The sequence below is a fragment of the Bombina bombina genome, chromosome 9, assembly GCF_027579735.1.
Source record: "Bombina bombina isolate aBomBom1 chromosome 9, aBomBom1.pri, whole genome shotgun sequence".
Taxonomy (NCBI): Eukaryota; Metazoa; Chordata; class Amphibia; order Anura; family Bombinatoridae; genus Bombina; species Bombina bombina.
In genome coordinates this window covers 42079513-42096467 of record NC_069507.1, presented here as the reverse complement: position 1 = coordinate 42096467, position 16955 = coordinate 42079513, and the positions used below count along the sequence as shown (strand labels likewise).

At 37.9% G+C, this 16955-nt stretch overlaps 1 protein-coding gene across 4 annotated transcripts in view; it reads left to right on the top strand.

Moving 5' to 3' along the window:
- The window catches only part of LOC128639848 (synaptotagmin-15), a 50647-nt gene that overhangs the window by 19454 nt on the left and 14238 nt on the right, over positions 1-16955 (top strand). For all 4 annotated transcript variants that reach the window (XR_008399267.1, XM_053692062.1, XM_053692059.1 and 1 more), the window contains exons 5-6: positions 2099-2269; positions 4120-4240. Coding sequence is in view for 3 of the 4 variants with exons in the window: in XM_053692062.1 (XP_053548037.1) it covers positions 2099-2269; positions 4120-4240 (292 nt within the window). In the remaining variant the exon portion in view is untranslated. The remainder of the gene's footprint in view (positions 1-2098; positions 2270-4119; positions 4241-16955) is intronic.

Below are 16955 nucleotides of genomic sequence, written 5' to 3'. Positions count from 1 at the left end.
TGATGCTTTGATGTAAAGGGAATCTGCTGAAAAGTAGACATGAAGTAAAAAGGTGTATCATTGTGAACCTAATATGCATATCTTACCCAGAATTCCTTGCTGCATTGGAAACAGTGTATTCCAGAGGTTTTCTGTGGGAAAAACAGGTCTACTGGCCTGTCTAGATTAGTTAATGTACTACACAATGAGTTATTTTCTCTATATTTTGTGCGTAGTGGAGGATTCTAAACTCACCTTTTACCTCCCCCTAACTTAAAATGTAGTTGTGTTTTGCCCGGAAACAACTTCACCCAGCAGTGATTCAAACTTAATCCCAGCTGATGAGTGGCAAAGACCACGAAACAGTCTGTCCTGGGATAGTTATGAATCACTGCTTTAATCCTAGCTAAGTTTATAAACTGTGTAAACAGCAATGCTTTGGCATAAAGGGAATCTGCTGAAAAGCAGACATGAAGTAAAAAGGTGTGTCAATGTGAACCTAATTTGCATATCTTAACCAGAATTCCTTGCTGCATTGGAAACAGTGTATTCCAGAGGTTTTCTGTGGGAAAAACAGGCCTACTGGCCTGTCTAGATTTGTTAATGTACTACACGAGTTATTTTCTCTATATTTTGTGCGTAGTGGAGGATTTTAAACTCACCTTTTACCTCCCCCTAACTTAAAATGTAGTTGTGTTTTGCCCGGAAACAACTTCACCCAGCAGTGATTCAAACTTTCTTCTAGCTGATGAGTGGCAAAGACCACGAAACAGTCTGTCCTGGGATAGTTATGAATCACTGCTTTAATTGTAGCTAAGCTTATAAGCTGTGTAAACAGCAATGCTTTGGTGTAAAGGGAATCTGCTGAAAAGCAGACATGACGTAAAAAGGTATGTTAATGTGAACCTAATTTGCATATCTTACCTAAAATTCCTTGCTGCATTGGAAACAGTGTATTCCAGAGGTTTTCTATGGGAAAAACAGGCCTACTGGCCTGTCTAGATTTGTTAATGTACTACACAATGAGTTATTTTCTCTATATTTTGTGCATAGTGAAGGATTTTAAACTCACCTGTTACCTCCCCCTAATTTAAAATGTAGTTGTGAACACTTACAAGTAATAGGACAGCATCTATTATCTCATTTGTTTTGTTCTCTTGTTATCCTTTGTTAAAAGGATTCCCAGGAAGGCTCAGGAGCTGCTGATTAGTGGCTGCAGTAGTATGCATATTGTCATTGGTTCACCCAATGTGTAAACTAGCTCACAGTACTGCTTTGCTGCTTCTTCAGCAAAGGATACCAAGAGAATGAAGAAAATCAGGTAACAGATAATTTTAAACAACTTTCCAATTTACAAAAATGTTGTTTAAAAAGCTAGATAATCCCTTTATTTACCATTCCCCAGTTTTGCATAACCAACACGGTTATATATACTTTTTATCTCTGTGATTACCTTGTGTCTAAGCTTCTGCTGACTGCCCCCTTATCTAAGATCTTTTGACAGACTTGTATTTCAGACAATTAGTACTGACTCTTAAATAACTTCACATGTGTGAGTACAGTGTTATCTATATGAAACACATGAACTAATGCCCTCTAGCTGTGAAAAGCTGTAAAATGCGTTCAGATAAGAGGCGGACTTCAAGGGCTTATAAATTAGCATATGAGCCTACCTAGATTTAGCTTTCAACTAAGAATAACAAGAGTACAAATCAAATTTGATGATAAAAGTAAATTAGAAAGTTGTTTAAAATGACATGACCAATCTGAATCATGAAAGTTTAATTCAGACTTTACTATCCCTTTAAGTGCTTTTATTCAGTACATTTATAAGCCTTCACAAAACAGACGAGAAAAGGAATTGTTATTCAGCATTGAAACATTTCTTATTCCAATCAATAAATAAATAAAACATTTTATAATATTGGATTTGGCTGGGACAATTTTTTAAGTACAATGTTTTTTTTAAATATTTAAAAAACATCAATATGAATGAATGTTTCTTTTTTAGAAGTAGCCATTAAAGCTGTGTCTATATAGACTGAAACAAAAACTGTGTACACCGAATAAGATCACACTGCAGGTTTTCTCTTATATTTAATTCAGTTTGTCATTTCAGGTATCGGGTAAAACGTTACATCAGAGGACTCTAAGGTTTTCCGCTTATCATGTGGATAAAATAAAAAAGCATCATCTTTTAGGGCAAGTGCTGTTTCCATTAAAAAATGAGAATTTAACAGATGATGGGAAACTTATTATTTGGAGGGACCTGGAAATGGAAAATTTGGAGGTAAGAATGACCTAAAATTGGTTTGCATATCAATTACAAGTAGTTTTACACAGAAAAATAGACTGTACAAAAAACCCGCAAATTGATCTCATGCCAGACTAATGGCTATATAGAATTCAAATCATACAAAATACTGATTATCAAGGGGTTATTTATAAGTGTATTGTTTAAACTGATAATTGGGAAATCTTTATAAATTAATAAGCATTAAAGGTATAGGAAAGTTAAAACTAAACTTGCATGATTGTAATAGAGCATGTCATTTTAAGACACTTTTAAATTAACTTCTATTTTCAATTGTGCTTCATTCTCTTGGTATCACTTGTTGAAAAAGAATATGCACATATCCTACACTGGAGCTAGCTGTTGATTGGTGCCTGCACACATTTGTCTATTGTTATTGGCTAACTAGGTGTGTTCATTCAGCTGACAGTAGCACAATGCTGTTCCTTCAGCAAAGGATAACAAGGGAATAAAGAAAATTTGATATTAGAAGTAATTTGGAAAGTTGTTTAATATAGTATGTTCTATCCAAATCATAAAAGAAAATGTTGGGGTTTCCTGTCCCTTTAACACCATGACAATACAGCTCTCCCAGGGGTCTGGCCATTCATGCTCTTTGTCATATACAATATCCCTTTAATTTTTCTGCAAAACATTTTTTTCTCATTAAACCTTTATTTTCATAGCATTTCATGTGTCATGTTGTGTCAGCTAGCAAGTGATATTGGTCTCATTAAGCACTTCATTTTACAGCTGTGTTTTATATTGTGCTTGAGTGCAGCACTTAACTCTAATAGTGCTCCCTGCGCTAACTATTAAGAGTATAGGGTGCTCTAAAAAAAGTTTGTTTAGTTTAGAAGCTTTGATTAAAATATTTAACCATTCAATTTACTTACCAGATTGTGCATCCTGTGCTGTAATTTGCTTTTAACTTGTTATGTTACTCTGCAGTGGCGCATAAGTCAGATGTATGAAAAGGCAAAAAATGCTTCAAACCAAGCTGGGTTTGTTTTGTTTCCAGAGCATGTGCAGTGGCACCAGGGCCCAAGTTCTGAAGAGGGCCCATAACACACAGTCTATGCACAGTCATGTTCAGAATGTGTACAGCCCTAATGTAGGAGATTATTTTATTAGTGCAGGTTGCAGATCTATCTATAGTATGTATCTGTCTATCTACTATCTACAGTATCTACCTATCTATCTATAGTATGTATGTATCAATCTATCTATCATATGTGTCTATCTATCTATCTATCTATCTATCTATCTATCTATCTATCTATCTATCTATCGTATGTATGTATCAGTCTATCATATGTGTCTATCTATCTATTGTATGTATGTATCAATCTATCATATGTGTCTATCTATCTATCTATCTATCTATCTATCTATCTATCATCTATCTGTTTATTTATGGTATCTATCTATCTATCTATCTATCTGTTTGTATATCTATCTATCTATCTATCTATCTATCTATCTATCTATCTATCTATCATCTATCTATAGTATGTATGTATCAATCTATCTATCATATGTGTCTATCTATCTATCATCTATCTATTTATTTATGGTATCTGTCTATCTATCTATCTATCTATCTATCTATCTATCATCACAATCATTATACAGAGCCGTACATTATTAATATAACTATATTATTACTATTGCTTACTACTGAGTTACCTCTTGGGGGTCCATTAAACATTTTGCACCAGGGCCCTCTCTAAGGTCTGATCCTGTTTGTTTTTCTCTAGCGTATGCATCACTGAAAGATTATTTTCCATAGATGTTATTATAAAGCTGAGTGGGAGATATTAATTCCGTGTATTATTTTTCAAAAGCCTCCATCAGAATACGGCGACCTACAGTTCTCTCTTAGTTACAACGACTACCTGGGAAGACTGACAGTTGTGGTTCTCCGTGCGAAAGGGCTCCGTTTTCACGAGGAGCGAGGCATTGTCAGTGAGTGTTATTTCCCAATGTTAAATCAACTGATAACACATCTGTCTTTACCTTGCTTTAAAGGGACAGTATGCTATAAAAATGTTTTTCCTTTAATGTGTTTCCAATTCCTTTTTTTCCAGCTGCAGAGTATAAAATGTATGAGATTTGCTTTTTAAAGTTTATTTGTGTATATTAAATAGCTGGTTTTGTGTTTTGAAGCCATAACCTAATAAAATGGGTTGAGCTTGTAGGTATAATCAGATCTCATTACTTTATCACATTGTGTACATATAAATGCTTCTTTATCTTATATCTGTCCATAAATCAAAGTCCAATACTTGGAGAGAACAATGGAAAATTAACATTGTATTACCTTCTATAACCCACTGGGAGTGTAATTTCTTCTACTGGCTGTGTTTACACAGCTTGGCCTTAAGGCCAAAAACTTCTATTTAAAATGCCAATATAAGAGTAATGGAAATACTTGTAAACAATTTAATACACTCCAGCAGGTAAAGTGGATCATTGGGAACAATTTTGTATTTCATCATTCAGATAGAGCAGCAATTTTAAGCAACTTTCTAATTTACTCCTATTATCACATTTTCTTTGTTCTCTTGATATCGTTATTTGAAAAGCAGGAATGTAAGCCTAGGAGCCGGCCCATATTTGGTTCAGCACTCTGGGTAGTGCTTGCTGATTGGTGGCTACATGTATCCAATTTACTTTGATTATCTATTGTGCTCCATTATTTTGGTATCCTTTGTTGAAGCAGCAGCAATGCACTCCTGGGAGCAAACTGAAGACTGAAGCCAATGAGAAGTGGCATATATGTGTATCAACCAATCAGCAGATAGCTCCCATGAGTGCATTGTTGCTCCTGAGTCTACCTAGATATGCTTTTCAACAAAGAATTCCAAGAGAAGGAAATACATGAGATAATACAATTAAATTGGGAAGTTGCTTAAAATTGTATGTTCTATCTGAATCACGAAAGAAAAACCTTTGGGTTTCATGTCCCTTTAAATCAAGGGTCATTAGTGCAAAAATATCATCCTCTAACAAATGTATCCTTTGAATATTAAAAAGCAACTTTTAAGTATGAGCCTGGAATTTTGATTCACATCATTAAATGATCAATATTTGAATGTTCTATTTGATAAAGTAAATAATGATGTGTATACATATAACACGTTTGCAAGAAATATTTTTTCTGTATAGTAGAATAGCGACTGCAGATGTTAAAGCTTCATATGGGTCTAAGTGACAAATAAATATGCAAATTTACTTTAAAAATGTGTCACAGTTATCATTTTAATGTGTCATCTACAAATATATATTTGCACCTTTTTTCCTTTATAACTTTAACTACATAGAAAAACTTAATTAGGCAAACCTGACGAAATCTGCAAATTAAGATTCCATGAAGCGTTGCTAACAGCAAGGTGTAAAATAATTGCCAATTAATTGACCTTCAGATGGCACAAATGGATTCAGTCACCCGCTGTAATTATTACAAATCATTAAAGCTGGAAACTGAGAAGGAAAGTCAGAATTAAACTTGCATGATTCAGATAGAAAATGTTATTTTAAGCAGGGGGCAACTCCTACAAAAAATACTGTGGGAACTCGCCAAGACTTCCACCCCCTTCCCAATTAATATTGTTTTATACATACTGTATTTATATGTATATAATCTATACACTCTGGTTGATGAAAGCAAATTTAAACCAATGAAGGGCTGAACTGTTGCCTTTGGACCTGGGGATGGACACCCATGGTTACATTTTTACATGGCAGGGGTGAAATTTTAGTTTGCAATTTAGGATTCAACTGATACTGAATACTGAAAAGTCAGACACACACTTTTTAGAACACTAAATATTAAAATATTTTTTGTTTTTGTTACGTCTAAGTTGATTGTGAGGTGTAAGGTGTGTCACTGTCCACCAATAAAGCAGTGGGTGATTTGGTTTATCAGCCAGTGGGGCAGTTCTTAAGAATCGTAAACACCTTGTAATTACAAGACTTTTCTGTTGTCTTGCTATAGAATGACTCCAGCCCTGATTGCAAATCCTAGCCCTAATCTCAATCATAATGTTAACACTAACCTAGCCCTAACCTCAACCATAATGATAACCCTGACCCTAGCCCCAAACTCAACCATGATGATAACCCTAAACCTAGCCCTAAACTCAACCATAATGACAACCCTAGTCCTAGCCCTAACCTCAACCATAATAACCCTGACCCTAGCCCAAACTCAACCATGATGATAACCCCAAACTTAGCCCTAAACTCAACCATAATGACAACCCTAGTCCTAGCCCTAACCTCAACCATAATGATAAACCTAACCCTAGCCCTAAACTCAGCCATAATGACAAACCTAGCCCTACCCTCAACCATAATGATAACCCTAGCACTAACATCAACCATAATGATAAATCTAAACCTAACCCTAGCCCTAACCTCAACCATAATGATAAACCTAGCCCTAACCTCAACCATAATGATAACCCTAACCCTAGCCCTCATGTCAACCATAATGATACCCTAGCCCTAACGTCAAACATAATGATAAACCTAACCCTATCCCTAACCTCAACCATAAGGATAAAGCTAATACTAAACTCAACAATAATGATAACCCTAGACCTAAGCTCAACCACAATGATAACCCTAATCCCGGACGTAACATCAACCCTAAATAATAATAATAATAATAAAAAATAATAAACCTAACCTTAATTATAACCCTAACATCAACCATAATCATAAACCCAACCCTAGTCCTAACCTCAACTAAAATTATAAACCTAACCTTAGCCCCAACCTCAACCATAATAATAAACCTAACCCTTGCTCTAGCTCTAATCTCCACTATAATGGAAAACCTAAAACAAACCCCAGTCCAAATGGCAAAACCATAGCTGTAACCTGATCCGCATCCACAGAAGCACACCTAACCCAAACCCTAACTCTAACTTCAGCCATAAGGGCACACCTAACCCAAACCCTAGCCCTAATCCTAACCACAGTCATAATGGCACACCTAACCCAAGCCCTAGCAGCAAACCTTAGCCTCATCCATAATGGCACAGCTAACCCTATCCCTAACAGGGAACCCTAGCCCTAACCTTAGCCATAATAACAGATTAATACAGCCCTTGTAATACTGCCATATGTACACATCATTTAAATTATAAGATAAACTATTTATGCAGAGCTGTCCCAAACACAGATTGACTGTGTCTTATCTCCCAATATAAACAGTGGCCACTCTCAGGTTTGTCTAGTCTTTAAGATGTTACAGACACTTTCCACAATGCTACTTTTTTCATCTTTGTCACACTTCATATGCATTACTCTTTCATATCACCTGAACTAGCGTGGTCCTATGACATTATTAAAAAAACCTGCTCCATGGGCCTTATATACTGCAAACTTTGTACTATGAGGGGAAGAAGCCGTAAAATTTGCTCACTTGCTCTGGACCCATACTCAACTTTAAGTGCAACGTAGAGGGGCACCATTAGCTAAAAATTAATGTTTATTTATTTTACAATAAAACAATCTTTAGCACATAGTTTACAGGCATAGGGGACCAAGTCACTTGTACAAATGATACCGTCTTGTACAGTTGGTTATTTTACTGTAAAATTTTAGCTAATCATGCTCCTCTGTTTTACTTGATGTTAAATCTAAACCCAATCCAAATGGCAAACTCTAGCCCTAACCTGAGCCCAAATGACAAACCCTAGCCCTAACCTTATCCCAAATGACAAACCCTAGCCCTAACCTCAGCCCAAATGACAAACCTCAGCCCTAATGGCAAACCCTAGCCCTAACCTCAGCACAAATGACAAACCCTAGCATTAACCCCAGCCCTAATGATTAATGTCAGTCCTAACCCCAAGACTAGACCTAATAACAAACTCTAACCCCAACCCTAATGACAAACCCTTGGACTAATCCTAACCCCAGAACTAAGTGCAAACCCTAACCCTGACCCCAACATTAGATTGTCCCTTTAAATACAAAGCATAATTGCTGATATCAAAATAACTCAACACACAGCCATTAATGTCTAAACCGTTGGCAACAAAAGTGAGTACACCCCTAAGTGGAAATGTCCAAATTCGGCCCAAAGTGTCAATATTTTGTGTAGCCACCATTATTTTCCAGCATTGCCTTAACCCTCTTAGGCATGGAGTTTACCAGAGCTTCACACATTGCCACTGGAGTCCTCTTCCACTCCTCCATGACAAGATCACGGAGCTGGTGGATGTTAGAAACCTTGCGCTCCCCCACCTTCCATTTTAGGATGCCCCACAGATGCTCAATAGGGTTTAGGTCTGGAGACATGCTTGGCCAGTCCATCACCTTTACCCTCATCTTCTTTAGCAAGTCAGTGGTCGTCTTGGTGGTGTGTTTGGGGTTGTTATCATGTTGGAATATTGCCATGCGGCCCAGTCTCCGAAGGGAGGGGATCATGCTCTGCTTCAGTATGTCACAGTACATGTTGGCGTTCATGGTTCCCTCAGTGAACTGTAGCTCCACAGTGCTGGCAGCACTCATGCAGGCCAAGACCATGACACTCCCACCACCATGCTTGACTGTAGGCAAGACACCCTTGTCTTTGTACTCCTCATCTGGTTGCCGCCACACACGCTTGACACCATCTGAACCAAATAAGTTTATCTTGGTCTCATCGGACTACAGGACATGGTTCCAGTAATCCATGTCCTTAGTCTACTTGTCTTCAGCAAACTGTTTGCGGACTTTCTTGTGCATCATCTTTAGGAGAGGCTTCCTTCTGGGATGACAGCCATGCAGACCAATTTGTTGCAGTGTGCAGCGTATAGTCTGAGCACTGACAGGTTGACTAGGCCATCTTTATGTAGAGCAACAATTCTTTTTTTCAGATCCTCAGAGAGTTCTTTGCCATGAGGTGCCATGTTGAACTTCTAGTGACCAGTATAAAAGTGTGAGAGCGATAACGCCAAATTTAACACACCTGCTCCCCATCACACCTGAGACCTTGTAACGCTAACGAGTCACATGACACCGGGGAGGGAAAATGGCTAATTGGGACCAATTTTGACATTTCCACTTAGGGGGGTACTCACTTTTTGTTGCTAATGGTTTAGACATTAATGGCTGTGTGTTGAGTTATTTTAAGGGGACAGCAATTTACACTGTTATACAGGCTGTACACTCACTACTTTACATTGTAGCAAAGTGTCATTTCTTCAGTGTTGTCACATGAAAAGATATAATAAAATATTTACAAAAATGTGAGGGGTGTACTCACTTTTGTGAGATACTGTATAGCACAGGTTCATAAGAAATAGTGGTTCATCACTATCTGGTTCCTGTTTTTGGTAGATCATTTCTGAACTTCAACCAGTATTGTCATGATGATTTCCACTTCTGTTAAAACACCAAAATCATTATCTGCTCATTAATCTCTCAATATATTAATAAAAAAAAACAAAAGTGATTAACAAAATGGTGATTTTGCAGGTTTATCAATTAGATCACAGAGTCTGTAATAGTTAATCTCTTTTAATTGTGCATAGTGATGCCAATAGCTGATGAGTACAATTAACCTGTTGTGTTCCAAAATCATAGAGATGTGTGCGCATGTCTTTTTAAGGGATATGAACTGGAACATTATCCGAATAGAGGGCATGTGTGCTTGTTGGGTTATGGATTTTAATAATTTTATTAGTGTGATGTTTTTTTTTTTTATTTCTTTAACTTTGAGCAAATAGTGTTTGTATCTGTTTGTGTTGTTGCTTTCTAACGTCATCCAATATTGTGGGGTTATTTCAGTGTGTTTTGCCCATGAACAAATCAAATGTAACATTTGAAAACTTTTCGGTTACACAGTAGTAAGTCAAAAAGTGTTTTCTGGGGGTTATCAAGTCCTTTTAGCTGTGGAATTTTTATAAGTTAAAAATGGCCATAGTCATCTCCAGAAGGGGCATGAACTCAACCCCCTCCCGGAGCCCCCCAACTGTGATAATCCCTCCTAGTATAGTGTTTTCTCACCACCACTCTAGCAAAGACATGCTCAAGCTTCACTCATGCCCATGACAAACACCAGTGGGGCTTTGGGGAATGTTGGGAAGAAAGTATATACAGTATAAAGAGTAGTAGATTTTTTTCTGACACATTTGAGTTATTTCCATTTACCCTTCCCTCTGTACCATGTGACCGACATCAGCCTATCACATAACACATATATGTGTGATCTCTTGTACATGCTCAGAAAGAGATGGTGCCACAGAAAGTGTGTATATAAAAAGATTGCGCACATTCTGATAATGGAAGTATATTGAAAAGTTGTTTCAAACTACTTGCTCTGTCTGAATTATGAAAGTTTAATCTTGACTTTAGTGTCCCTTTAAGTACTGGAAATGGATTGTGATTAGCCAAACAGGACTGGCATATGTTAAGTGTGAGCCACATTTTGCTGAAACAATCATGAAAATAGTGCTGTTGATGAACAATGAAAAAGGCTGATTGTGTTGACATTGAAAGCGGTTCATAAGTTGTGATCAGCCACATAATTTATTAACCCCTTTGCTACTGCGAATTTCAGAGAATAACACGTCCAAAGTACCAGAGAAATTTTGCTATCACTTCATTTAAACAGAAATAGAGCCTTTGTTTTTTGATTTACCTATGAAAACTATATATATTTTCAAAGTAGACAACCAAAAGTATTGATCTAGGCCCATTTTGCTATATTTGATATCACTGGCAACTAAATATGATCATATATAAAAAAAATGTTAGTTTTTGTAGCAAACTTTAGGTTTCTCACTAAAATTATTTACAAACTACTGCAGTCATAAGCAATGGTGTATTTAGGTTTTGTGCTGCCCGAGGCACTGAAAATTCTACTGCCCCCCCCCCCCAAAGGTTTTATGCCTTTTTTTACCCTTAATGATTTTTTGGGTCAGAGTGTAAAATGTTTTTTGTTGTTTTTTTTCATAACAATTCAAAAGAGAATGGGCTAGCAAAACACTTGCATACATGTGGGTTGAATTGCATGCATCTTATACAATTTTCTCCCTGAGAGAAGGGAGAGAGAGAGAGAGAGAGAGAGAGAGAAGGGGAGGGGAGAAAAGAAAGAAGGGAGAGAGAGAGAAAGGAAAGAAGGGAGGGAGAGAGAGAAAGGAAATAAAAGAGAGAGAGAGAGAGAGAGAGAGAGAGAGAGAAAGGAAAGAAGGGAGAGAAATGGAGAAAAGAAAGAAGGGAGAGAGAGAGAGAGAGAGAGAAAGGAAAGAAGGGAGAGAGAAAAAGAAAAGAAGGGAGAGAGAGAGAGAGAGAGAGAGAGAGAGAGAGAGAAGGGAGGGAAAGAAGAATACAATTTGAAACAATCACTGCCCTTTACATGCAACAACATACAGTAATTTCCATAATTCAAGTAATGAAACTATTTAAGTATCCGTTTACTATTTACTCCATGGGTTCATGAATGCAGAGAAAGCTATTAGTAGCTAACATACATTAGCGCTGAGAGTTTATGATTAGACATCACATGAATGCAGAGAAAGCTATTAGTAGATAACATACATTAGCGCTGAGAGTTTATGATTAGACATCACATGAATGCAGAGACAGCTAGCTATTAGTAGATAACATACATTAGCGCTGAGAGTTTATGATTAGACATCACATGAATGCAGAGACAGCTAGCTATTAGTAGATAACATACATTAGCACTGAGAGTTTATGATTAGACATCACAAGCTGATCTAAGCAGTGCACAGACGCATCCAGTCTGTTAGTTACGAAGACCTGCAATAAGCACTGCGCTCGCAGACCCACCACAGCTAACAAGGGGAGGCAGCATATCGGCACAAGGTCTTCTCCTCCAGCCTCACCTTGTAAGCATAACCCCAGGCAAGTTTCTCATCAAGAACGCTTTCACTGCAAAAATGTCAGCGGCTCTAAATGAAGCAACGGTTTAAAGGAGCACTGCCTGTGAAGAGCGACCTTAATCAGCACACGTACCTTGTCTTCTCTGTAAAAGCCTGCACTTTAAAGCTCACTGTACTGTGTGCTGGCGTTTAGAGAGAGGATAGGGCAGATGTGCTGCTCCTCCCAAATCTTCTGACCTAGGCACCGGCCTTGTTGGCCTAGGCCATAATACTTCACTCATCACACAAAAAGTTATAAAAGCTTCTCTGGGATCCCTTTTGTTCAGAAATAGCAGACATGTCATTAGTTTTTGGCAAGCTAATTGCAGCTGAACACCACACTTCTGAAATTAATCTGGTTAATCAGTTATCTTGTAAGGTTAATATTTGCTCTAGTGTAGTGATTACCCTCCCACCTGACACCTCCCACACCCGAATCCCTACCTGATCCTTCCCAAACAGCTTTCCCCCTCCCATACTCGTTACCACCATCTTAGGTACTGGCAAAAAGTCTGCCAGTATGCAGTTTAGGGATTTTATTTATTTATGTATTTTTAAATAATATTTTTTATTTCTGTAGTGTAGATCACTTCTCACCCTCCATACTTCCCTGATCTAACCCTCCTATTGCCATATTTGTTACTGGCAGCCAGTCTGCCAGTAACAAACCTTTTACTTTTTTGTTTCATTTTTTTATTTAAAAGTTATGGTTTGATTTATCTTTTTCTGTAGTGTAGGGGTCCCTTCACCATCCACGATCATCATTTCCTACTGTAGGATTCCCCTTCCAGCAGATATTGTTTCATAGAGTAGGGCCACATCACTCCCTCTTCCCTGCCTAAAACATTTCCGTAGTGTAGGGGACCCTGTCCCTCCCTTAAGCCACACACCCACCTCCCTCCTTCTCTCCCAATACTCCCAGCGGCACCAATCAGAGGATCATTACAGAGAGTGCTGCCTTACCATATGAAGGCAGATGCCTTCTGCCCCCAACTGCAGTCTCCAATGTCTACACTGACAACAGGGACAGCAAGATACGTTACATTGCTGGACGTAGGTACTATATCAGCACAATACGCTTGTGGCCAACTTTTTTTCACCACCAGAATTGCTCAAAACACACATTATTAGTTCCACTTTTTCTTGAGGCCACAAAAACTATGGCACACGTTCTTGTTTTTGCTTTTTCCCAAGGGCAGCAAAAACGAGTGCAGAGGGCCGCATTTGACATATGGGGCGCCAGTTGGACCTCCCTGATCTAAGCTATGATTTATGTTTAAGATGGTTTACAGTAGAAGCAAACTGCTGACTCGCTGTGAGCTCGGCTTGATAGATATGTTGAAAATGTCATCAGATTTTTCTGTGCATGAAGTTTAGTAACCCAGGACTAATTACTACTGCATTTCAGCCTTATTGCCCTCTATCACTGACCTAATTACTGTCGTTTTTGTCGCACTAATTAAATTATACACCGAGCGCAATATTTATTTGAGCTACTAATGGAAAATTCAAATATAAACTGTGATTAGCTCTGGTTGGATTTTTTTTGGGGGGGGAGCCAATTGTAATAACAAACATAAACCACTGGTATTTAAAGCAACTGTAACTACAAACAAATATTTATTTGCAGCAGTCATCTGAGATTGTATCCCAATATCTGATTGTGTATAAATTGTCTCACAGCGATATTGTAATCAAAAAATGTATCATCCTTATGAAAGTAGCATTCAAATAAGTTAATATTTTTTTGTCTGAAAAATATTTACTAATACAGCAATATCAGTTGAGGTACTTTCTGTCAATGTTTATTGGCTGATAAGGACCGCTCCCACAGCGCTACTGGTGCAAGCCTGACAAGAAAATGTTTTTTTATTCAGTGCAGGAACATACGTTAAAGGGACAGTCAAGTCAAAATTAAACTTTCATGATTCAGATAGGGCATACAATTTTAAATAACTTTCCATTTTACTTTTATCATCAAATTTGCTTTGTACTCTTGGTATTCGTTGTTCAAAGCTAAACCTAGGTAGGCAGGCCGCCTCTTATCTCAGTGCATTTTGAATGTTTTTCACATCTAGACAGCGCTAGTTCACCTGTGCCATATAGATAACATTGTGCTCACTCACGTGAACTTATTTATGACTCAGCACTAATTGGCTCACATGCAAGTCTGTCAAAAGAACTGACATAAGGGGGCTGTCTGCAGAGGCTTAGATACATGGGCCTCTAGTTATGAAGCTGTCTACTTACCTGCAATACGCTCGCTTAAGCTCACCTCACATCTCCGCCGCGGACCTGAATACGCTCGCCAAAGTTATCAATAAAGCTGTCAAAAAGCAGCGCACCAAGTACGGGGCGCTGAGAATCGGACTGTGATAGTTATCACTCATCAATCTCGCTGCTCTTTGGCTTTTTTACAGCTTTATTGATACCCCTGTCACTAAGCACTCACACTATACTATACTATTCTACCCCCTATACCGGCGCCCCCAGAGCCCCCCGCAACTAAATAAAGTTATTAACCCCTAAACCGCCGCTCTTAGACCCCGCCGCAACTATAATAAATATATTAACCCCTAAACCGCCACTCCCAGACCCCGCCGCCACCTACATTATACCTATTAACCCCTAATCTGACGCCCCCTATACCGCCACCACCTACATAAACTTATTAACCCCTATCCTGCCGATCCCGGACCCCGCTGCAACCAAATAAATTGTTTAACCCCTAAACCTCCACTCCCGGACCCCGCCGCAACTATAATATATATGTTAACCCCTAAACTGCCGCTCCCGGACCCCGCCACAACTATAATAAATATGTTAACCCCTAAACCGCCACTCCCGGACCCCGCCGCCACCTACATAATACCTATTGACCCCTATCCTGCCCCCCTTATACCGCCGCCACCTATAATAAATTTATTAACCCCTATCCTGCCCCCCTACACAGCCACCACTATAATAAAATTGTTAACCCCTAAACCTAAGTCTAACACTAACCCCCCCTAACTTAAATATTAATTAAATTAATCTAAATAATATTACTCTTATTAACTAAATTAATACTATTTAAAACTAAATACTTACATATAAAATAAACCCTAAGATAGCTGCAATATAACTAATAGTTACATTGTAGCTATTTTAGGATTTATTTTTATTTTACAGGTAACTTTGTATTTATTTTAACTAGGTACAATAGTTATTAAATAGTTATTAACTATTTAATAACTACCTAGCTAAAAGAAATACAAAATTACCTGTAAAATAAATCCTAACCTAAGTTACAATTAAACCTAACACTACACTATCATTAAATTAATTAAATAAATTAACTACACATACCTACAATTAAATACAATTAAATAAACTAAACTAAATTACAAAAAATATTATTATTTTTTTAAACTAATTACACCTAATCTAAGCCCACTAATAAAATAAATAAAAAAAAAATAATAATAAAAGTCCCTACCCTATTGTACATTACAAAGTAATCAGCTCTTTTACCAGCCCTTAAAAGGGCTTTTTGCGGGGCATTGCCCCAAAGTAATCAGCTCTTTTACCTGTAAAAAAAAATACACCCCCCCAACATTAAAACCCACCACCCACCTCTAACCCACCAAACCCCCGTTAAAAAAACCTAACACTAACCCCCTGAAGATCTCCCTACCTTGAGTCGTCTTCACCCAGTCGGGCCTAAGTCTTCATCCAAGTGGAGCTGAAGAGGTCCTTCATCCAATAGAAGTCTTTATCCAAGGGGCGCTGAAGAGGTCCTTCATCCGGGAGAAGTCTTCATCCAGGCGGCGGCTTCAATCTTCATCCATCCGGAGCGGAGCCATCTTCAAAGGAGCCGACGCGGAGCCATCCTCTTCAACCGACAACTTCCCGACGAATGAAGGTTCCTTTAAGGGACGTCATCCAAGATGGTGTCCCTTCAATTCCGATTGGCTGATAGGATTCTATCAGTCAATCGGAATTAAGGTAAGAAAAATCTGATTGGCTGATTCAATCAGCCAATCAGATTGAAGTTCAATCTGATTGGCTGATCCAATCAGCCAATCAGATTGAGCTTGCATTCTATTGGCTGTTCCGATCAGCCAATAGAATGCGAGCTCAATCCCCAATCTTAATAATAAGTTACAGGGATTGCCTAGCTCAGAGCAATACAATTACCTCTATCCAAAAGAGTAATGCAAATTGCTTAGGTGTCTACTGCCAAATATTTTTTTTTTTTTTTTAAACAACTTTATTGAAATTTAATCAAAATAGTACAAGTGTTAGGAGGCGCAGCTCCTCATTAGTCCAATTTCAATAGTTGTCACATTTTATTTGTTCACATAACCAATTCGTAAAATAAATTATAACAAAATACAAAAGTTCCTTGTTTTTGTGATCCTCGACTGCAGTCTATAACAATTTACAATACTCTTAAGAAAGGAGGAATATAATCAAAGAGGTAGGAAAAGTGGGGGAGGAGAGAGAAGAGAAAAAAAAAATTTGAGGGGGAGGACCGTCCCACCCAACACACCCCACCGAACCTACAGCCAAATAATTTATATCCTAAAGAACCACTAAACACAGTAGACTAAACATTAATAAATGCATAATGAAGAGACAATACAGAAGCACTTAGTTTCAATTTCAAATGAGTAGTAGATTTTTTTTTCTGACAAATGCCAATTCGTTACATTTTCATCATGTGATAGCCATGAGCCAATCAAATGCATCTATGTATATTCTTCGTTTATTGCACATGCTCAGCAGGAGCTGGTGCCTCAAAAAGTGTG